At 46.7% G+C, this 22,430-nt stretch overlaps 1 protein-coding gene across 2 annotated transcripts in view; it reads left to right on the plus strand.

The window, feature by feature from the left end:
• DNAAF9 (dynein axonemal assembly factor 9) overlaps positions 1-22,430 on the plus strand; it is a 131,574-nt gene that overhangs the window by 52,312 nt on the left and 56,832 nt on the right. The window contains exons 10-20 of one of the 2 annotated variants that reach the window (XM_062203933.1): positions 1,342-1,477; positions 5,049-5,130; positions 5,432-5,468; positions 8,071-8,158; positions 9,311-9,387; positions 12,056-12,100; positions 12,494-12,539; positions 14,412-14,523; positions 15,908-15,978; positions 16,867-16,917; positions 18,853-18,940. In XM_062203933.1, coding sequence (XP_062059917.1) covers positions 1,342-1,477; positions 5,049-5,130; positions 5,432-5,468; positions 8,071-8,158; positions 9,311-9,387; positions 12,056-12,100; positions 12,494-12,539; positions 14,412-14,523; positions 15,908-15,978; positions 16,867-16,917; positions 18,853-18,940 — 833 coding nt within the window. The remainder of the gene's footprint in view (positions 1-1,341; positions 1,478-5,048; positions 5,131-5,431; positions 5,469-8,070; positions 8,159-9,310; positions 9,388-12,055; positions 12,101-12,493; positions 12,540-14,411; positions 14,524-15,907; positions 15,979-16,866; positions 16,918-18,852; positions 18,941-22,430) is intronic. The other variant, XM_062203934.1, reaches the window with a different exon arrangement.

Below are 22,430 nucleotides of genomic sequence, written 5' to 3' on the forward strand. Positions count from 1 at the left end.
ATAAGTCCTTTGTTCCTTCTGAAAATAAAATAAAGTCACTAGATGTTTATGTATTTAAAAGATTATTGCAGCTGCAAATGTGCCGAACAGATTATTAGCAGGGCAAGAGTGGAAGCAGGTAAATAGTGAGGAAGTGTTGTAGCCATTTGTTCTCTTTAGTGGAAGGGTTGTAGTTATGCAACTGGAGGAAAATGAATGACTAGGAATGATTTCTGGGGGACTGGTTGGATTTTTTTTTTTTTTTTTTTGACAGAGTTAGACAGTGAGAGAGAGAGAGAGAGACAGAGAGAAAGGTCTTCCTTTTTCCATTGGTTCACCCCCCAGTTGGCTGCGCCGATCTGAAGCCAGGAGCCAGGTGCTTCCCCCTGGTCTCCCATGCGGGTGCAGGGCTCAAACACTTGGGCCATCCTCTACTGCCTTCCTGGGCCATAGCAGAGAGATGGACTGGAAGAGGAGCAACTGGGACAGAACCGGCGCCCCAACTGGGACTAGAACCCAGGGTGCCGGCGCCACAGGCGGAGGATTAGCCTAGTGAGCTGCAGCGCCGGCTGGTTGGTTGGATTTAGATGAGGAAACATTTCTTAAAGAGGCCTCTCAGATCTGACTTATTCCAGGGTAGATGGTGATGGCATTTGTTTACAGCAAGTACTGGAGGAGACAGATTGGGTGGTTGATGATCAGAGGAGAGAGCAGACAGCTGAAGTCAAACCCTAAAAATATTCAGGGGCCAGGGAGAAGGGGGAGGAGGACTGGGGATACTGAAATGCAATAGCTTTTACAATGGAAGGATGTTAGGTGCTTCTGAGAGACCAAGGCAGGAAGCCTGAAGACTGTCATTTTGCAAGAGCTGTGTGATTGGAATGACTGAGGTAAGGATTACATTGGACTGAGGAGTGAGCACAAGTTGGGGGAAAGGAAAAGTGCAATGAAGAGAGAGGGGAACAAGGGGACAGGTGGCAGTGAGAACACTGGCAACCTCCTCGCCTCCTTCCTCCCAAACGTGCTCAGGAATTGCTAAGTGCTCTGCTGAGTGTCACCACCACTGTCATTCCTTTAAACTGTGCCACTCCATCACTGCATCATGGACAGCAAAGTCACAAAACTTATTCTTCAAAAAGTAGAACAAGCTGAAAATACAACTCCAGCTTGCATTTAGTTGTGTCCCTAAATGGCTGGTCCCCAGTTTTCAGTAGGAAGAGTCAGAGATACCTGGTGTCCCTTGCTCACCAGAGGAGCGTTAGGTGGGCAGGCAGAGAAGCCTGAGAACTCACTCAGGTCAAGGGAAGTTACCTTGGCCTGGAATCTCTTTTCTAACCACATATTTTTGACTTTCCACTGTAGCCCTAATAGGCAGCCGTTTGTTCTCTTTGGTAATCATTCCACACGGGAAAACCTGAATGCTGGCAACTTTAACTTCCCTTCTGAAGGGCACCTGGTACGCAGCACTGGTCCTGGTGGGAGCTTTGCCAAACACATGGTAAGTGGTTGGACTGCCTCGTGTTTGATAGATTCATTTTCCAAGGTTTGGGACTGGGGTGGGGAGCCTTTTCTAGTTAATGTTGATTTAACCCTGAACTTGACATTCTTTTGGAGTGAAAAAAGTGATTGGAAATTATATATAAGTGCCAGGTATGATTTGAAAACACTTAATTTTGGCCGGCGCTGTGGCTTAACAGGCTAATCCTCTGCCTTGCGGCGCCGGCACACCGGGTTCTAGTCCCAGTTGGGGCGCCGGATTCTATCCCGGTTGCCCCTCTTCCAGGCCAGCTCTCTGCTATGGCCCAGGAAGGCAGTGGAGGATGGCCCAAGTGCTTGGGCCCTGCACCTGCATGGGAGACCAGGAGAAGCACCTGGCTCCTGGCTTCGGATCAGCGAGATGCGCTGGCCGCAGTGGCCATTGGAGGGTGAACCAACGGCAAAGGAAGACCTTTCTCTCTGTCTCTCTCTCTCTCTCTCACTATCCACTCTGCCTGTCAAAAAAAAAAAAAAAAAAAAAAAAAACATTTAATTTTGAAAAATTTGAAAGAAAAATGTTAAGAACATTTTCACAAACTACTCTTTTAAGTTCTTAGAGTAATGTCAGTAAAATAAAAATTTCTAATGAGGCTGCTGTGTGGTACAGCAGGTTAAGCTTCCACTTGCAATGCCAGCATCCCATATCAGTCCCGGCCACTCTGCTTCCAACCCAGCTTCCTGCTAATGCTCTGGGAAGTCAGCAAATGATGGCTTAAGTATTTGTGCCTCTGCTATGCATGCAGAAGACCAGGATGAAGTTTCTAGCTCCTGGCTTTGGCCTGGCCTAGACCTGGCTTTTGCAGCCATTTGGGGAGTAAATTGGTGATGGAAGCTCACTCTCTTCTGTTGCTCTACCTTTCAAATAAATAGACTCAGATTAATTTGAAATAGCCATTCCACGCCTAAATTTTTTCTTTTTTAATTTCTTAACTGTTAACATTTAAGGCTATAAATCTTGATGATTTTTACATTTGATAATATATTGTGTACTGTATTATTTTAAAGGAGATGTTAGACTTGTGTACAGGACTCTAATGATTGACAGAGACCCAACCACTTGAGCCCATCACTGCTGCCTCCCAGGCTGCACATTCGTAGGAAGCAACCAGGACTCAAACCCAGGCACTCCAGTATGGGATGTGGGTATCCCAAGGAGCTGCTTAACTGCTGTGCCAAACGGCCACCTTAAAACACATTGATCTAAGTAAAGTTCAGAGAAGGCTTCCAGTTTCAGCTGTGACATGTATGGAGCTTAGAAATCTTCCCCGGGCCGGTGCCATGGCTCAATTGGTTAATCCTCCGCCTGTGGCACCGGCATCCCATATGAGCGCCGGGTCCTGGTTGCCCCTCTTCCAGTCCAGCTCTCTGCTGTGACCCAGGAAGGCAGTGGAGGATGACCCAAGTCCTTGGGCTCTGCACCCGTGTGGGAAACCAGGAGGAAACACCTGGCTCTTGGCTTTGGATCAGCGCAGCGCACCGGCCATAGCAGTCATTTGGGGGGTGAACCAACAGAAGGAAGACCTTTCTCTCTGTCTTTCTCTCACTGTCTAACTCTATTTGTCAAATAAATATAAAAAAAAGAAAAAAGAAATCGTCCCTATATTTACAAGAAAAAAAATCAGCTTTTTGACTTTTTTTTTTAAAGATTTATTTTATGTATTTGAAAGACAGTATTACGGAGAGAGTTAGAGACAGAGAGCAAGGTCTTCCATCCACTGGTTCACTCACCAGATGGCCACAACGGCTGGAGCTGCGCTAATCCGAAGCCAGGAGCCAGGAGCTTCTTCCGGGTCTCCCACATGGGTGCAGGGGCCCAAAGACTTGGACTGTCTTCTACTGCTATCCCAGGCCACAGCAGAGAGCTGGAGCGGAAGTAGAGCAGCCATGACTAGAGCTGGCGCCCATATGGGATGCTGGCACTTCAGGCCAGGTTGTTAATCTGCTGCTCCACAGCGCCAGTCCCAACTTTTTTTTTTTTTTTTTTTTTTTTTTTTTTGACAGGCAGAGTGGATAGAGAGAGAGACAGAGAAAGGTCCTCCTTTTTGCCACTGGTTCACCCTCCAATGGCCGCTGCGGCCAGTGCATCACGCTGATCCGAAGGCAGGAGCCAGGTGCTTCTCCTGGTCTCTCATGCAGGTGCAGGGCCCAAGCACTTGGGCCATCCTCCACTGCCTTCCCGGGCCATAGCAGAGAACTGGCCTGGAAGAGGGGCAACCGGGATAGAATCTGGCGCCCCAACCGGGACTAGAACCCGGTGTGCCGGCGCCGCAAGACGGAGGATTAGCCTGTTAAGCCACGGCACCGGCCAGTCCCAGCTTTTTGACTCTTAACCAGTTACTTACTGTAACTGTTTAAGAAATTTCAAACTTCTTTCCTCAGCCAAGTGTGGACTTGGTATAGGTACCACCATATTGACTAATACCTGAGGTTTTGTGTTAATCTTTTCACCACGATAAACCTCAAATTCATGTATTCAACCCTCCTTTAGTTTTTGTAGCATTTTTGCTTTTTAAACCTACTATCCTAGAAACCCTCATGAAATAGTGTATCTTCAAAAGAGAAAAGGACATCCATTCCATCTCTATATAAAAGACAGCTGATAGGGAAGAGTCAAAATTTAAAACCTGTAGGAAGGATGGTGTTGTGGTGCAGCAGGTTAAGCTGCTGCCAGCAATGCTGGCATCCCATATGACTGCCAGTTTGAGCCCCAGCTGCTCCATGTTTGATCCAGCTTCCTGCTAATTCACCTGGGAAAGCAGCAGAAGATGGCCCAAGTAGTGGGGCCCCTGCCACACACTTGGTAGATCTGGATGGAGTTCTAGACTCCTGGCTTCAGCCTGATCCAACCCCACCATTGTAGCCATTTGAGAAGTTAATCAGCATATGGAAGATTCTCTCTCTCTCTCTCCCTCTCCTTCTCCCTCCCTCCCCCTTCTCTCCATATCTCTGCCTTTCAAATAATAAAATAAATCTTTAAAAAGAAGAAAAGAAAGAAAAAACTATAGGAACTTATTTTCTCTTCTGCAAGGGATATGGACCGAGATGAAATACAAATGAAAGTGAGGTCCTGGGTTTCTGACTTTGTAGCTGCCCCACTTCTCTGCCTGCTTTCTGGACCAGGGTCTTATGAGTGAAAGCTCTGGATTGAACATTTTGTTTTCAGTCTTGTTTTGGTAGAGTTGCTGAGGAATGGACACAGGGCCTCTTACATGACTAAATAGTGATGGCAGTCAAAACCCAAACACATTGCTGCTTTGTTCCTTCTGAGCTGGGAATTCATTAGTATCCTGGACTGAGTACCCACAGCAACCTCACAGTAGCCAAGGTTTGAAACCAATACACACACCCACATAAGATACCATGAAAAAACAAGATCATTAAAGGTGATTTTTACCCTATGTCTTTAAAAATAATAAATCAGTTTTGGTCAAATAAAACTTACTCCCATTAGCCAGATCCTTTTTGTTTCTCTAGAAACAATGTATGCATCAGCACCTGCTCATTTTTGTTTTTCTTTCTTTCCTGACATCCAGGTAGCACAGTGCGTTTCACCAAAGGGACCTCTTGCTTGTTCAAGAACATACTTTTTTGGAGCTACTCATGTTCCTTACTTAGGTAAGTCCCTATAAATTGTCAGCTCATCAGCTTACCTCATGAATGATTTCTCCCATGAACTAATAGTTGCCCCCAGCTTGTGGGTCTCCACCTCCCTCCCTGATGGCAAATAGACAGTTGAGGATACTGGGAGAAGCCAAGTTCCACCATTGTTTGTGCTTGCACTATGTTTAACTTAAAAGAAAAAAAAATAGCTCTTGACAATGCCTTTTAAGTAAACTCAGCACCACTAGCTGCCCTGTGAAGTGTCGCTGTAGCCCGCACCCTCCGTCATGGTCTCAGTATGTGTGCTCTTTCACAGGTGGTGACGACAAGCCGCCTGAGAAAACTGAACAAATGTAAGACTTTATGTTTGTTTTGTTTTTTCTTTCTCAAAGCTGAGTTACTCAGCTGTGACTGTGCTGTCTCCTCTCTTTCGAGAGCAGCAGTGAGTAGGGACTTTAGTGTATAAGGTGAACATGACTGTGTGTTTTCTCAGGAGGCTCCCAGCCCCACTCTGTCAACTTGGAATCCAGGCCAGAAGACCCCACCAGCTTTGCCACCTGCCCCTCTCCAAAGCTCAGACTTTGTCCCTACACATGTATGCATTTGTGTGACGTGACTCCTTGTCATAGTACATTTTATTGGGGGCCTTTCTAAAAATAAAACATCCTGAAATCCACTGGGAGAATGAATCTGTATGAAACTCCCACTGGTGTGAGGACTTTGCCATAAGCTTGTTTGTGGAACAGAGCTAGGATCTGAACCCTAGCTGTAGCACCTTAGAAAGGTCCTACCTGATGTTGACCTCTCCCTTCACATGAATACGGAAACTGCTGAATTCCAGGAAGCACGTCCCTTCAGAAACAGGGACCTGGCGGAGTTCCAAGGTTGGTTACCTGATTAAAGACCCCAGCATGAAATGGTGGACTCTGGATTGTACTTCACAAAGGCCAGCAGTGATAGGCCACAGGGGACCATCAAAGGATTTCTTGAAAGTACGCTCTGTGCCCATTCCCAGAACTGCAGAATCAGAATTTCTAGGGTAGGCCCACGAAGCTGTATTGTATAATCATACTACAGAAAATAAGGAAATATGGAGATCAACCAATATTCCTCCTCTCTGGTACTACCTGTTAGTATCTTAATGTGTATTTTTCTGGGACTTTCAAAAAAGTTGTGCGTTTAGATTTTATGTAGCTGTAATCATAATGTATATATAGTTTTTTGGCAGGCTGCCTTCACTTTGGCAGCAAGTGAGCCATTTTTGCATATGTTAGTGGATATGGCCTTGCTCTCTGCCTTTTGTGCTTCCATGCCAGCCATGCTGAGCCACTCAACCAGGATCCTCATTCTAGAAGCATAAACTTTTTACCTAAAGCAAATTAATTGGTTCCCTGGGCTAATATCAGGCGATTTACTGAACTCAGAGCTGGTAGAACTTGTACCTTGTAGAGTCCTAGTGAAAGTTACAGCAGCACATCCAGGCCATTCTGTGGGCTAATAGCACCTGTGTGTTGGGCTGTTGTTTGAGGACAAGTAGGGAAGAGGCTGACCAGTGGAGGTACTGAGTGGTGTTTGAGTCATGCTGAGGAGGGGGTATCTTTACATGTCTTTGGGGTTGGCCTTATAAAACTTCACCTATAATGTCAAGATGTAGAGTATTCTGGTCTCACCCTGAAATAACCAGCTCAATGACAAGCATCCTGCCAGGTCCTATCCTACCAGGGTGTCCCCTCTGCCCTGGTCTGGCCAGCAATCCTCAGGATATGTTGATCCTTGGAACTGTCGTGTTGTTATATGAACTCTGACCCTGTCTCCTCTTCAACCCAACTCAGATCTCTTACCTACAGTGTTGAGGTGAGGTGCAGGAGCCAAGGAGGAATTGAAGGAGATGGCCATGGATGTAGCATAGTGGGAACACACTAGGCTGAGAGCAGACCTGCATTTGGGGCTGCCATGAATTCTCTGTGATCTTAGACAACTTATTCTGCTTCCACAGGCCCTACTTAACTCCATCGCTAGGACAGGAGGATTAGGCTAGAGCGTGTCTGTTTCTTGTGGCGGTTAAGTTTCTGTCGCCTTCCCTCACAGGCTTAAAAAGAATATCCTAGGTGAGGCCTTGCCTTTTGGGGGCTTGTGGATGAGGCCATTCCCTCTGCAAGTGTTCTAACTGAGAGGAACCTGGGGCTCCTGGCTGCAGTGTTGGCAGCCAACAGCAGTTTTGCTTCACCACCCCTACCTCCCGCACCCCTGAGCACATTTGGCAAAGTCTGGAGCCATTTGTGGTTATCACAGCGAAGGGTGCTGCTGATGTGTAGTGAGTGGAGGTAGGGATGCTGCTAAACATCCTACAATGCCCAGGACAGACCCCACAACAAAAAATACCCAGCCTAGAGTGCTAAGGTTGAGAAACTCTTCCCTAAAGGGAACCAGATTTGAATTTTCTGGAGACCATGGCAGAGAAAAACTTTTTCTTGTAAGACTTTGGAGAGTGAGAAATCAGAGAGAAAGAGGATGAGGTGAAAGATCCCCTTGAAACATTCTCTGTTCTCTCTGCTTGGAGAGGTGAAGTGGAATTCACCCTCTGCCTAGTTGGGCGATCTCTTGCCCCTGAGGTCTCCCACTCTGAAGTCCCAGCAGCAGGCAGACATTACCAGGTCTGACGAGGAGACATTATAAAGCCGCATGGTTCGTGCCTGGTTGCTATACTGTTTGATTACCAGTTGGGCAGATTGGTCTTCCGAGGAGAGTTCAGAGGAACTGACTTTTCTTAAGATGATTTAATGAAAACAAAGGATCAATCAAACCAAGACTTCTAAAAAGTTTAGAAATCAGAGTTCCACTTTTGTACTTCTCTCATTCTGTTTAAAAATAGGTTCTTGGACTGTCATTGGTGTGCATGCAGCTTTTGATAAAACCTCCTAGTGCTATAGTTAACCGTTGTTTCTTGTTTTAAAGTAGGCTCTTGTCCCAGATATACACTGCTGTTATTGCGGCTGTTCTGGCTGGCATTGCATGTTATGCTAAAACTTCCAGTCTAACAAAGGTAATTTAAATACCATGTTTCTCTTTCTGTAGTCATAATTTTAATACAAAGTAGCCTGTCCATCTGTTTATTCTTTGAGCACCTTATAACACTCACTTTTGGGTGGGCTTGGGCCTTTTTGGCACTAAGCAAAAAGATGACTGTAGAGCATCTGCTGTCTGTTACCTGCTGCTGTTGTCTCATGAGTGACAACTCATCAGCACTTCTTTGGAGATAAAAATCTTTCTGTGACACAATGGTTTGTTTAATAGTTTAAATAAGATTTTTATAAAAATAATTCTGTGATTTTTTACTAAAGTAAGTTTGTTTTGAGCTACATAGTTTGATTTCCTATAATTCAGTGTTTAAAAAGAAAACAACTACAGACTGGAAAATCTGACTTGCCTTTCCTAGACAAGCACGTGTGTTCTCACTCTCTGACCACTGTCTTCCTTGCTGTTTTGCGGTTAACCTGCCCTGCTGAGTTGGATTCCTATATCTGACCCAGTAAGGAGATGAGAAGAGTCGGCTTGATGCCTCCCAATGCCAGTAGGACCTTTCCTGAAGGAAGCCATTTGACATTGGAAAGGTTGTGTATGATGTAGATAGCAGAGAGACCGTAGCAGTAGTCACCAGCTCCTAGCCGTCCCCCCTCCTCACTGAACTTGAATCCTTGGTACTGACGTGGGATTTTGCAGCCCTTAGCTGACTTATGGCAGAGGCTTATGCAGTGCAGTGGGATGTCCTTCAACATCAGTTCTCACACTTTTGTTTTTTAGCTCATCTTTTGTAACTCTGGCTGTCTGATTGTTCTTGGCATCTGGCAGAAACTCTGAGGGCAGTGGTGCCTCCCCAGAGCCAGGGGAGAGGGAAGGAGGAATCGCTTTTCCAGACCTCACATTGCACTGGCATCATCTCAGCTGGTTCCATCTCACTGGCAGAGCAGGTGCCAATGTCCACCTGTCCGAAGGCAGGTGTTACTGTAAACCCAGCCTGGAGAAAGGAGGCACCTGCTGTTTAGCATGATACTTTCACTTTAACCTGTCGATAGTATAAAGTAGTCAAATAGAGGGGAAGGGCACTGGATTAATGTTAGAAGGGTCCTTTCTGTCAGTGATGTGTGCACTTTTTGTGCTGTGAAAGCTAATCTTTGCTTTGTTATTGATTTTACAGGCTAAGGAGGTAGCAGAGCAGACGCTGGGATCTGGGTTAGATTCCTTTGAGTTGATTCAGTTTAAGGCAGCTTTACGGTAAGCAATGGCAAATACTTTAGAGGGAATTTTGAATATTTTAAAAAAGTACTTGCTTGTTTGAAATGCAGAGAAAAGGAGGGAGACAAAGAGAGATATTGCGTATTCTGGTTCACTCCCCAGATGCCTGCAACTGCTGAGGCTGGGCAAGGCCAAAGCTGGGAGCCCAGAACTCAGTCTGGGTCTCCCCCATGGGTGGCAGGTACCCAGCTACTTGCTGCCTCCTAGGGTGTACATTAGCAGGGAACTGGAATTGGAAGCAGAGCTAAGACTTAAACTTAGCCACTCTGATAAGGAACGCAGGTATCCCAAGCAGCATCTTTAGCCGCTGCACCAAACAGCCACCATCTTTTCAAACTTAAAAGAATTCCTCTGGTGGAATTCCTCTGCTTTTTTGTCCCTTGTAATTTATATTTCATCTCCCATTTGATCATTTGTGATCAGGCATTTTTTAGGGGAAAAAAAGGTTTATTTTATTTATTTGAAAGGCAGACTTACAGAGGTAGGGATAGACACAGAAAGAGAGAGACCTTCCATCTGCTGTTCACTTCCCAGATGGCCTCAATGGCTGAATATGATCAGGCTTTTATTCAAGAAACCAAGGAGCTAAGGTGGAGGAATGTGTGAGGAAGAGTCACATCCATGTTCTGAGGCCAGAATGAGAGGTAGCACCAGGGACCTGGCAGGCCTGGGTTCCCAGGTTAGAAAGGTGAAGCTAGGAACTTGAGAGGTAAAATCTGTTAAGGATGGGGGCCCTGGGCGCGTGAAGATAGTCACTGCTTAGAAGAGATTTGCTGTGGGCTTCATTTGCCTCTCAAATGGTAGAAATTCTGGGTCTGGCTGTGTCTTAGGCCCACAAGGCCTGAAAATTTGGCTGCTTGCAGTCTTCCCGTCACAGCTACCTGCATGTCCTAGTGAATCTGTATGGTCCTTGTCCATAGCTTTCTTCATGGAGGTGGTCCACCTAGCCCACTGTCCCACAGGGGGACCATTTTGTACAACATTATGCAAAGGGTACAAAAGACACTGATACTGGGGAGCTTAAGAATGCTATAGCACTGTGGGGCCAGCACTATGGCTTGATAGGTTAAGCCTCCACCTGCAGCGCTGGTGTCCCAAATGGGCGCCAATTTAAGTCCTGGCTGCCCCTCTTCCAATCCAGTTCCCTGCTAATATCCCTGGGAAAGCAGTAGAGCATGGTCCAAGTTGGGCCCCTGTACCCACATGGGAGACCTGGAAGAAGCTCCTGGCTCCTGGCTTTGGATCAGCCCAGCTCTAGCTGTTGCGGCCATTTGGGGAGTGAACCAATGGATGGAAGACCTCTCTCTTCCTCTCTGTACCTCTGCCTCTCAAATAAATAAATAAATCTTAACAACAACAACAAAAAATTATACAGCACTGGCCCTGTGGTGCTTCACATGTCTCATATTTTTTTTAACATCTACAGCCCTGGGTGGTAAGAAAGAGCCTTGAAAGATAAGTGAGTCAATTGAACAAATAGTAATTCTATTGCTGTAGCTCCAGGAGTGCAGGAAAGAGCCAGAACTCTGTGGTGCAAGGCTTTGGGCTTCTTTCAGGTCTCCTTTCTCCTGGATCTTCTGGATGTTGTTTCTCTAGCATGAAAAGGAAGAGAGGGGAAACCTTTCCCTTAGGCTAGTGCTGTGCTGCACTGGGTGTTCCCGCAGACCTGAGTTTGAGAATGCTCCTTCACTTTCCAACTTTGTGACCTTGGAAGACAGGGAGCTCTGCCCGTTTCCTCAGCCGCCCACCTTGTCGAGGGCCTGGGCGTGTCAATCTTAGCTGCCACTGCAGTAGGGCCTGTTTTGTTGCCATCGACATGGCTTGCATAGTCATCCCGCTGCTCCTTTCCTCAGGCCCTTGCCTAGGTCATCCAGCCTTCCTAGGGCAGGCTGCCCCTCAATCCCAAGGCCTCCTAGGCCTGCGTGTACCACCTGGCTGGAGGAGGGCCCAAGGAAAAGACCAGGCAGGGCGAGGAGGGCCTCTAGGGCCAGTCTTCCACCTGGAGCCCCATGCCCTTCCGCCACAAGGGTCACTTCATTGAGTACCTTAAAACTCCATCAGATTCACAGACCTCCTAAAGGGAGCCATGAACACACATGCAGAGTCAGTGTGTGGCTAACCCAGGATTTGTTAAGATAAGAAATTAAACTTAGACAATTCAGAAACATTTGTAAAAAGAGTAATCCAGAAGGGCTTTCTGATTGTTTGGCTGCCGTGAAGGCCCGACCCTGCCCATGGCTCCACAGCAGCTGACTATAGCAGAGACCTGGCCCCTGCTCAGGCTCAAAGCAGGCCTGGCAGGTTGGCTGACCCAAAGTCAGTGAGGAGCAGGAGGAGCAGGAGAACGTATCCAACTGGTTGTGCAGGAGAACCCAGACCTGCAGAGAGGGTCACTCCCAGTCTGGAGTGGGCATTTTCTCTTGACTCTGGTGCAAGACTGAAGGCAGCCCTGAGACCTAGCAAAGAGGCAGCACCGTGACTACAGACACTGTCCCCATACCTCCCAACGACATGGCCCTGGGAAAGCTACCTACAGTGTCTAAGGTAGATCTGTGCAAAGCAAGGATGACACACACCTTACTGGAAGGTCTTGAGATTCTGGAACAGGAAACAGCAACCTGATCTTTGTTTTGTTTTTGGCCTACAGCTCCAAGACAGCTTTTCAGATACATGCTGTGAATAATCAGGGAAGGTAAGTACATGATCGTGATCCTCCCTGGGGCAGGTTTTAGGAGCTAATGAGAAGAGAAGCTTCCTTGTAGCTGCTGATACAGACGGGCTTTCCGCAGGTCCACACCTGGCAGTGACATCACTCCAGGATTGGGCTCAGGGCTGAGTCTGCTCACCCGAGCCCCTGGGCCTTGAATGAGTCCCGCTGAAAGGTTGAGGGGAGTTGTGTGTGGATGTAATTCACCCCTGTGGCCCAACACTAATTCTACAGACACGCAACCCTGTGTTTTCTAAATCTGAGAGAAATCTGAGTCTTGATTTGTCATCACCAAGTTGAAAAATAGAGAACATTGTGGATTTCAGTACAATTAAAAATCCTTCAATGCATGTCTCTCCCGTCTCCTCCCTCTTCTAGAATTGTACCTCTGGACAGTGAAGATAGCTTGTCCTTGGTAAAGACGGTAAGTAGAACTGTTACAGGTCAACTAGCTGGGAATGTCCTGTAGAAAGACATCTGTAAGGGATGAGGTGGAAGTGTGAGTGGGAGCCCTGGTCTCTGGAAACTGGTCTGTTCTGAGGACTGCCCTGGCCACAGCAGTGGTGATGCTCTGCTTTCTGAGGGTGCCCTGGCTGCTGTGCCAGGCCTGCCCACATCCACACTACTGCGCCCAGGCTTCCCCAGGGATCAGTCTTACCTGAGGGTATGCAGAGGGGCCTCTGAGACGGCTCTGACCTCATGTGGAAATGTGAACTGAAGACAAGCCACCTGCACCAACAGCCCAGCGAGTTTTCTTTGCATTCCAAGGCTGTGTTGATGACCTGAAAAATTGATTGATTAATTAAACAAACAGCAATCAGCAGAGCCTGTGTTTCCAGTGAAGTGAAGTTGTCAGAACAGAGCTTTCCAACCGATGTGCTAGGGCCAGTCTGGTGGGCCAGGGGCTGGTTTTGGGCTGCCTGACGTTTTGGTTCCTGCCATGGGACAGCATGGCTTGGGGGAACCAGTGTCTAGGCCAGTTTCTCTCCACCAAAGCCAAGTTCCCTCTTTGCCCCAGTGCATGGTGATGTGAAAAGGGTTGGCAAGGAATGGATGAGAGGCTGGTAGAATCCCAGCCAAGATTCTGGCCACAAGTTATCCCTCGAATCTATTCTGTGACCACTGCCTGAGCCTGAATTCCAGCAAGCTTTGGTCTTATCCCTGAGGTGCACTGGGTGCATCATCTCCACCGTTACATAGGAAAAGCAACTCAAAGTTCCTATCGCTAGTGTTATCTCAGCTGCAGAGAATTGTACAATGGGTATAATTTTTTGAGGTGAGTAATTCATGTTTTTATTATATATCTCATTCTGTCTGCATGTTGCCTTAATATTCTTTTAGAACAAAATTAGGCTTTTTATGACATCATTAAGACATTGGGAAATGCTTTCTGATATTTCAGTGGTAATACTCTGTCTCCTTGCTAAACTTTAGATCCCTGATTTCTCTCCTTGGGCTTTTATTAAGTGCTTTGGAAGGTACTCTGCCCCATAATAGGTAATTAGGAGTCCAGTAGAGTCACACTCAAGTTAAGTATGCGTTCAACAGCAGCCAGTAATGAAGGAAAGAAGAGGCAGGAAGTTGATGGTTTCTGTCCAGATCCTGTCTTGCCACCCCAGCAGAGATGAAGTTCTACCTCCTCCCTAAAGCCTTCCCTATGATTTTTCCCTACAAATACCATGTTACTATAGTACATGTAGTTTGTTCTACACAAATTAGGGCATAATTTTATACTAACATGGTGTATGATTACTTTTGTATGAGAAAGCTTTTATCTGCTCAGTTATATTTGTACATTACCAATTTCCTAAAACCAGATTCTATTTTATATATTTTCTCTTTTCATGCCACATGGTATGAAATATATAGCAAGTGTCCAACAAATACTACATGTATTCTTTTTTTAAAAAAATATTTATTCATTTATTTATTTGAAAGTCAGCATTACACAGAGAGAGAAGGAAAGGTAGAGAGAGAGAGAGAGAGAGAGAGGTCTTCCATCTGCTGGTTCACTCCCCAAATGGCCACAATGGCTGGAGCTGTGCCAATCTGAAGCCAGGAGCCAGGAGCTTCTTCCGGGTCTCCCATGCAGGTGCAGGGGCCCAAGGACTTGGTGATCCTGAAGTCATCTCCTAGTTCAGAGATCTATTTCAAGTTAACTCCAGTTTTCTTTAGAAACCCTTCAGTATTCTTTTGCTATATATCCAAAAGCAGTATTGTGAACTCCTTCTTAGGGATCTCTCCCAGAAGGCTTTGGGCTGCCTTTGGTCTGACCCTGATTTCTCATTTGATCCAGGCTTGTATGGCTGTCTATGACATTCCTGACTTGCTGGGAGGAAGAGGGTGCTTAGGATCTGTGGTCTTCTCAGAATCATTTTTGACATCTCAGATTATGGTTAAAGAAAAGGGTAAGTATATGTGGTCTTTGAAAAGCAAGCCTTGAACCTTTTTCTTTTTTGGCAAAGTAAACCATAAGGGCAAATAACCATTAATAAACTCATAAAAATATTAGAGTACTTATGATTGAAGGTTATATTTCCTAACTTATAAAGAGCTCTTCCAAATGAATAAGAAAAAGATATACTACCTGATGGTAAAATGGGCAAAATATATTATCATAGCCGGCGCCACGGCTCAATAGGCTAATCCTCTGCGGCGCCGGCACACCAGGTTCTAGTTCCGGTTGGGGCGCCAGATTCTGTCCCGGTTGCCCCTCTTCCAAGCCAACTCTCTGCTATGGCCCGGGAGTGCAGTGGAGGGTGGCCCAAGTGCTTGGACCCTGCACCTGCATGGGAGACCAGGATAAGCACCTGACTCCTGGCTTCAGATCAGCACAATGCACCGGCTGCAGTGGCCATAGGAGGGTGAACCAACGGCAAAAAGGAAGACCTTTCTCTCTGTCTCTCTCACTATCCACTCTGCCTGTCAAAAAAAAAAATAGATAGATAGATAGATAGATAGATAGATAGATAGATAGATGATCAGGCAGTTCACAGAAGTGTATGACAAAAAAATTCAGGGACAATTTCATGTATGAAGATACACAGCCCCGGCCGGCGCCGTGGCTCAACAGGCTAATCCTCCGCCTAGCGGCGCCGGCACACCAGGTTCTAGTCCCGGTCTGGACGCCGGATTCTATCCTGGTTGCCCCTCTTCCAGGCCAGCTCTCTGCTATGGCCCGGGAGTGCAGTGGAGGATGGCCCAAGTGCTTGGGCCCTGCACCCCATGGGAGACCAGGAGAAGCACCTGGCTCCTGCCTTCGGATCAGCGTGGTGCGCGGGCCGCATCGCACCAGCCGCGGTGGCCATTGGAGGGTGAACCAACGGAAAGGAAGACCTTCTCTCTGTCTCTCTCACTCTCTCACTGTCCACTCTGCCTGTCAAAAAAATAAAATAAAATAAAATAAAAAAGATACACAGCCCCAGTAGTAGTTAAGCAATTTGAAACAATACTACTTTTGACCAATTAATTATCTTAAAGAATGATAATAGCCAGTGCTAGTAGAATGAGCCTGATGTTTACTGTTCTGATTTTTAACTTGTATACCTTTGACTCTTCATTTAAATGTGTTTCTTTTTGCTCTGAAAAATGCTAAAGTTAATCACACAGGAAGCCTCTGCATCTCCTTGTTAGTCTCCCTGTCCCCAGATGAGGAAGTTTTTATTTTCTGAGGGCATCAGACCCTTTGTACTAGGAAAAGGAGCTCTTGCTTCTAAGAACAGGAAGGCCTTGAGTCTGCAGTGTAGGCTAAGGTGTTGGGGAGTAACTGGCATGTCTGTGATCTTCCTACAGATGGCACTGTTACCACAGAAACCAGCTGCATAGTCCTGACTGCCGCCATACCCAGATTCTGCTCTTGGCTGGTTAGTGTCATCCCCTGCCTGGTAGGAGGAGACCTACACGGGAGAACACTGAGGAGAGCCTCTTCGTTGGCTCCCTGGCGGGATGTCGGATTCTGAATTAGCTGTTGTTCAGAAATGGAATTTTTTATGTCAGCCTTTTTCTCTTTACGCGAATGAATCTAGTTATTTAACACCTTCGTTATCTTGGAAAAGATTCAGAAGAAAGGAGCAAAGCTATCTGGTGCCTGTTAAATCGTGAGGGGAAGACATGAACACCACATTTGCAGATGAGGAGGCTGCGGATTGGAAGTTGAACCGTTTGTCCAGGGCCAGACAGTGAGAGGTGGAACCTGTGGTCAGAATGGTTGCTGCTGAATTTTTATAATGTCTGTCTACACATGGAAAAGTTCCATCTTCCTCCATGGGACTTGGTCAAAGACTGGTGCCTGGAGATGTAGAAGCAGTGAACCCAGCAATCGTTTAAGTTCCTGTTTTAAAATCTGTTCATGTTCTGACTCTGTAGTTCTGACATGGATAGGGAAGAAGACCAAGAGTCACTCTCTAACATGAACATACTTAAGAACGAACTCCAAAAACATTTTAGAATGTTCTCATTCCTGCATCCCTAAAAATAGTTGTTTTTTTCTTGAAGTGAAATGTGGGTGGAGACAACACATGCTCCCCACGTCACAGGCTTGTTTGCTGAGTCTCAGGTCCCAGTGAGAGAGCCCACCAATGCCTTGATGACCAGCGGCCAATTCTGCCAACTATGTCAGGGCCCAAGAGCACTGGATGTGGTAGAGGAACTGCCAGTTAGTGTCCTGGAAATATCTGAACACAATGCGGAGACCTTGCAGGATTTTGCCTTTGAAGTAATAAACTGAAAATCTATATTTCTTTTGCACACAGGTAGAAGATAAGGAAGTGAAATTGTCTGAGAAAACTCAGCAAGCAGTGAGGGTAAGCACATTCTTATTTTCAGTGTATATTATATCAAAAGTAAAATGTAAACAACCTACAAAGATAATTTAAAATATTTCATCACACTGCTAACGTGAAGGTCCTAGGTATGTCTGTCTTCCTGTCAGCAGAGCTCTGAAAAGAAGCCATTTGTGGAGGACAGAATTCGAGAGATTCTTTCTGCCATTTAGACCTTTGAGTGTTTTGTTTGTTTGTTTGTTTTAAGATTTATTTATTTAGGCCGGCGCCGTGGCTTAACAGGCTAATCCTCTGCCTTGCAGCGCTGGCACACCGGGTTCTAGTCCCGGTTGGGGCGCCGGATTCTATCCCGGTTGCCCCTCTTCCAGGCCAGCTCTCTGCTATGGCCCAGGAAGGCAGTGGAGGATGGCCCAAGTGCTTGGGCCCTACACCTGGATGGGAGACCAGGAGAAACACCTGGCTCCTGCCTTCGGGTCAGCGCGGTGCGCCGGCCGCAGTGGCCATTGGAGGGTGAACCAACAGCAAAAAGGAAGACCTTCCTCTCTGTCTCTCTCTCTCACTATCCACTCTGCCTGTAAAAAAAAAAAAAAAAAAAAAAAATTATTTATTTATTTGAAAGGCAGAGTTACAGAGAGGCAGAGGCTGAGACAAAGAGAGTTGTTTTCCATCCTCTGGTTCACTCCCCAAATGGCCACAACAGCCAGAGCTGCGCCGATCCAAAGCCTGAAGTTTCTTCTGGGTCTCCCATGCTGGTGCAGGGGCCCAAGGACTTGGGCCATCTCCCACTCTTTTCCCAGGTCACAGAAGAGAGCTGGCTTGGAAGTGGAATAGCTGGGACTCGAACTGGCGCTCATGTATGGGGTGCCGGCACTGCAGGTGGCAGCTTTGCCCACTAAGCCACAGTGCTGGCCCCCTGATTTGGTGTTGTGGTGAGGTGAGTTAAGCTGCTGCTTGCAGGAGCTGTTGTGGTATAGTAGGTTAAGCCTCCACCTGCAAAACTGACATCCTGTATGAGCATTGGTTCAAGACCTGGCTGTTCCACTTCCAATCCAGCTCCCTGCTAATACACCTGGGAAAGCAGCAGAAGTCGGCCCAAGTGCTTGGGCCTCTGCAGCCATGTGGGAGACCTGGAAGAAGCTCTGGGCTCCTGGCTTCTGCCTAGCACAGCCCTGGCCATGGCAGCCATTTGGGGAGTGAACCAGCAGATGGAAGATCTCTGTCTCTCTCTGTCTAACTCTGCCTTTCAAATAAATAAAAAGTAAGCCTTGGGAGGAACTGCTGCTTGCGATGCCTGCATCCATATAGGAATGCTGGTTCAAGTCCCAGTTTCTCTGCTTCAGATCCAGCTTCCTACTAGTGCAGGGAGGACAGCAGCGGATGATGGCCAAGTACTCGGGCCCTTGCCACCCACATGGGAGACTGAGATGGTGTTCCTGGCTCCTGGCTTCCGCCTGGCCCAGCTCTTGCTATTGCAGCCATTGGGAAGTGAACCAGTAGACACAAAGATCTCTACTTTTCACTGTCACTGTGTCTTGACTTCAAATAAAAAATAAATCTTAAAAAAAAAAAAAAAAGAAAAAAAAATCTCCCAGTGCTATTGAAAGCTATTGAAATCCCAAATTGGTCTAGGTGTGTGGAAATGAGAGATCAAAGCTCTATGCCAAGGAGCGGCTGCCTGATTTCACAGAGGAAATGAATGCCCTGGCATGTGCACAAGCACCACGGGCTCTGGTGCCTGGACTCAGAGAAGACCTTTGCCTTCCCTGTCCCAGCATAAATCAGGGGCGCCAGGAACTCACAAAGAGCTGGGCAGCAGCAGAGGCCATGGAGTGTGTTGGGCATAGTGAGTTTGACTCAACTTTATAGACAGATAAAATTGAGCAGGACTTTTGATTCTCTGGGTATTTATGCTATAAATCACGTGCTTTTTCGGTTTCTTTTTTGTTCTTTTTAAAGGAGGATGAGTTTTTCCTGGGCAGTTTTCTAACAGGAGGAGAAGGAGCATATCTCTATTCTAGCAATCTGCAGTTCTGGCCTGAGGAGGGTAAGCAGCTATGACTTTCCTGTCCTTGGCTGTGTCTGGATTCCTCATCTGTGGATTGTCAGCATGGGTGTTGTGATTAATAATACATCTGATATTTGAAAAGACTGGCTGGTGAACAAGTGTTTTCCTACAGCTTTTTCTCCTTTGATCCACCCACTCTGCAGATGAGAAGTTTGTGCTGGTTTTACAAGCAGAGGGCTGGTCCCAGAATTGCACCTGCTTCTCTTGTTGCCACGTGAAGTTTGCTCTCAGAATGGGCTAAAGCAGCATTTCCAGATATAGAATTTGTGGACCTAAACAAAACCTGGGTTAGTTTTCTAATGCTGTATGACAGATTACCACAGATTTAGTAGCAGGTTATCCATTGTTGGTCTGTCCTTCCTTCTGCTTGTTAACTGCGGACCCTGTTTTGCTGTCGTGTGTATGTACCGTCACTCCTCCCAGGGGTTTCATTCCATTTTGGCAATGGTTCAAGGCCCTAAATCTCGTGAGTTCAAATATTCCAAATCTTACCCTGTAATTATTAAATCTCATGTGGATGAGGCTCAGGAGTGTAATCTATCAAGTACATCTCCCGAACAGGTTTTTTTTTTTTTTTTTTTTTTTTTTTTTTTTTTTTTTTTTTTTTATTTGAAAGGTGGAGTTACAGAGGCAGAGGCAGAGAGAGAGGTCTTCCATCCACTGGTTCACTCCCCAAATGGCCTCAATGGCTGGAGCTGGGCTGATCCGAAGCCAGGAGCCAGGAGCTTCTTCTGGGTCTCCCACACAATTGCAGGCACCCAAGGACTTCGGTCATCTTCTGCTGCTTTCCCAGGCCATAGCAGCGAGCTGGATTGGAAATGGAGCAGCCGGGACTTGAACCGGCACCCATATGGGAGGCCAGTGCTGCATGCGGTGGCCCCGAACAGTTCTTGTTAATGGATGTGGACCAGTGGAACTAAAGAGACAAATTGTCTGCCCTCAGGCCTCTCAACATTCAAAGTGGGACTGGCATATACATTTCATATGCCATGTTTTTATATACATGTCAAAAACAAAAGGAAAATGGAAATAGAAGGTAAAAGGGAGTCGCTAGCCTAGGGCAGCTTTGAAATCCACCTGGGCAAACTCCAGTTCCTTACTTAGACTAAGACTAAGGCCTGGGAATTATCTCCTGTGATTCTCCGCTCTGCCCTCGGGGCTCTGGTTCTAGCCTCTGAATCACTTTGCTTTTTCATGAAAGGCCGTTGGTTCTTGATTAAGTTCCAGGGCCTGAAACATTCTCTGCAGCTGTGTTCTGCTCTGCCCCCTTTGCTCTTGGTCCCACCCTCTGAGCTCCGGGCTTCACTCAGGCTCAGCTCCTAACGGTGCCTCCTGGGCTTCTGCCTCTCCTCTGATTGCCTTCCTTTTCAGTGGAAGGTAGCACCCTGTTGTAGCTGAGTAGTTTTATTAGCTGATTCTTGCCAGTGGAATTTTGGGGATCCAACAGTCTCATTTTGTATACTCTCTGTCCCTTTCAGTCCAAGCTGGCTGTGTTTCTGCTGATACAAAATTGACAGGAAGCTTGGTCTCGCAGACTTCACAGGGATTCACACCGTGTTCCTTTTCGGCTTCCTCAAAATAACATTTTCTTCTGAGTCCTATTCTTTCCCTGTTGAATATAGCCTTTTTTTGTGGAGGAAGAGTTCTGCCTTACTTCACAAATTCCTCTACTAAGCAAATCCCCTTTGTGGATGATTTGTTCTTCCTGTTGAAAATATTCTATCCAGTGGCAAATTCCTCTCCCTGTTCTCAGATCACTGGTTCAGCTTCTCCTCCTCCATTCATACAAAACACAAAGCCCAGGGATTTCTGGGTTTCTTGTTACCATGCCTGAGCTACCTGACCAGGTTCTGGTACGGCCTTGGAAGTTAGGAATCTTTACTGAAGGCGTGGTTGTATGACCATGCTGCCAGCTCTGGGCCAAGATTGCATCGTGTTTTGAAAGCAGGTTGTAGGCACAACACAGAGGTGATTGTGCTCTGCCATCCCTGAGCCAGTTATAATATTTAGCCAAGAATATTTGCCAAAATTAATTTGCACCTTTGTAGCAAAGAGCTTTGTTATTTTTTTGAAAGGCAGAGTTACACAGAGGCAGAGGGAGAGAGATCTTCAATCTGCTGGTTCACTCCCCAGATGGTCTTGATGGTCAGAGTTTGGTCAGGGTTGAGCCAGGGTAAAGTCAGGAGCCAGGAACTTCGTCTGGGTCTCCCATGTAGATGGCAGGGAACCAAGCATTCCAATATGGGATCTGGTGGTGACTTAACTCACTGCACCACAATGCTGGCCCATGTAGGGACTCTCTTAAAGGAAAATAATACCAAATGATTAGGGCTGTTGGGACTGGCATTGTGGCATAGCAAATAAAGCTGCTGCCTGTGACACCAGCATCCCATATGGACTCTGGTTTGAGTCCCAGCTGCTCCACTTCCTATGCATATCCCTGCTATTGCACCTGGGAAAGCAGCAGAGGATGCTCCAAGTGCTTGGGCCCCTGTACCCACGTGGGAGACCTGGAAGAAGCTGCTGGGTCCTGGCTTTGGACTGGCTGAGTCCTGGTCATTGCAGCTGTTTGGGGAGTGAACCAGTAGGTGGAAGATCTCTCTCTCTCTCTCTCTCTTTCTCTCTTCTTTCTCTCTCCCTCTCTCTCTCTCTCTCTTTCTCTCTCTCTTCTCTTTCTCTGTAACTCTGCCTTTCAAATAAATAAAATCTTTAAATAAAATGTTGATTGGGGCACTCCTCAAGGCCTGGGAAAGAGATTGGACAGGTGAGGGATCCTGAAGATCCAGTGCCTGTTAGTGTCGTGGTAAGTCTGCAGATTATCTTTTCCCATCCCCAGAGCAGGGATGGAGAACCTTTTATCTGCAAAGGGCCATTTAGATATTTAGAACATCATTCGTGGCCATATAAAATTATCAAATTAAAAATTAGCCTGCTGGGGCCGGCGCTGTGGCACAGCACCTTAATGCCCTGGCCTGCAATGCTGGCATCCCATATGGGTGCCAGTTCTAGTCCCAGCTGCTCCCCTTCCAATCTAGCTCTCTGCTATGGCCTGGGAAAGCAGTAGAGGACAGCTCAAGTCCTTGGACCCCTGTACCCGCGTGGGAGTGGGAGACCTGGAAGAAGCTCCTGGCTCCTGCCTTCTGATCTTTTTTTTTTTTTTTTTTTTTTTTTTTTTTTTTTTTAAGATTTTATTTATTTATTTACAAGATAGCGTTACGGAGAGAAAGGTCTTCCATCACATGGTTCACTCCCCAAGTGGCCGTAATGTCCAGAGCAGGGCCAATCCAAAGCCAGGAGCCAGGAGCTTCTTCCCGGTCTCCCACATGGGTACAGGGGCCCAAGAACTTGGGCCATCTTCTACTGCCTTCCCAGGCCTTCAGCAGGGAGCTGGATTAGAAAGAACAGCCACCAGTACTAGAACCGGCACTCATGTGGGATGCCGGTGCCACAGGCAGAGGCTTAGCCTACT

The sequence above is a fragment of the Lepus europaeus genome, chromosome 10, assembly GCF_033115175.1.
Source record: "Lepus europaeus isolate LE1 chromosome 10, mLepTim1.pri, whole genome shotgun sequence".
Classification (NCBI taxonomy): domain Eukaryota; kingdom Metazoa; phylum Chordata; class Mammalia; order Lagomorpha; family Leporidae; genus Lepus; species Lepus europaeus.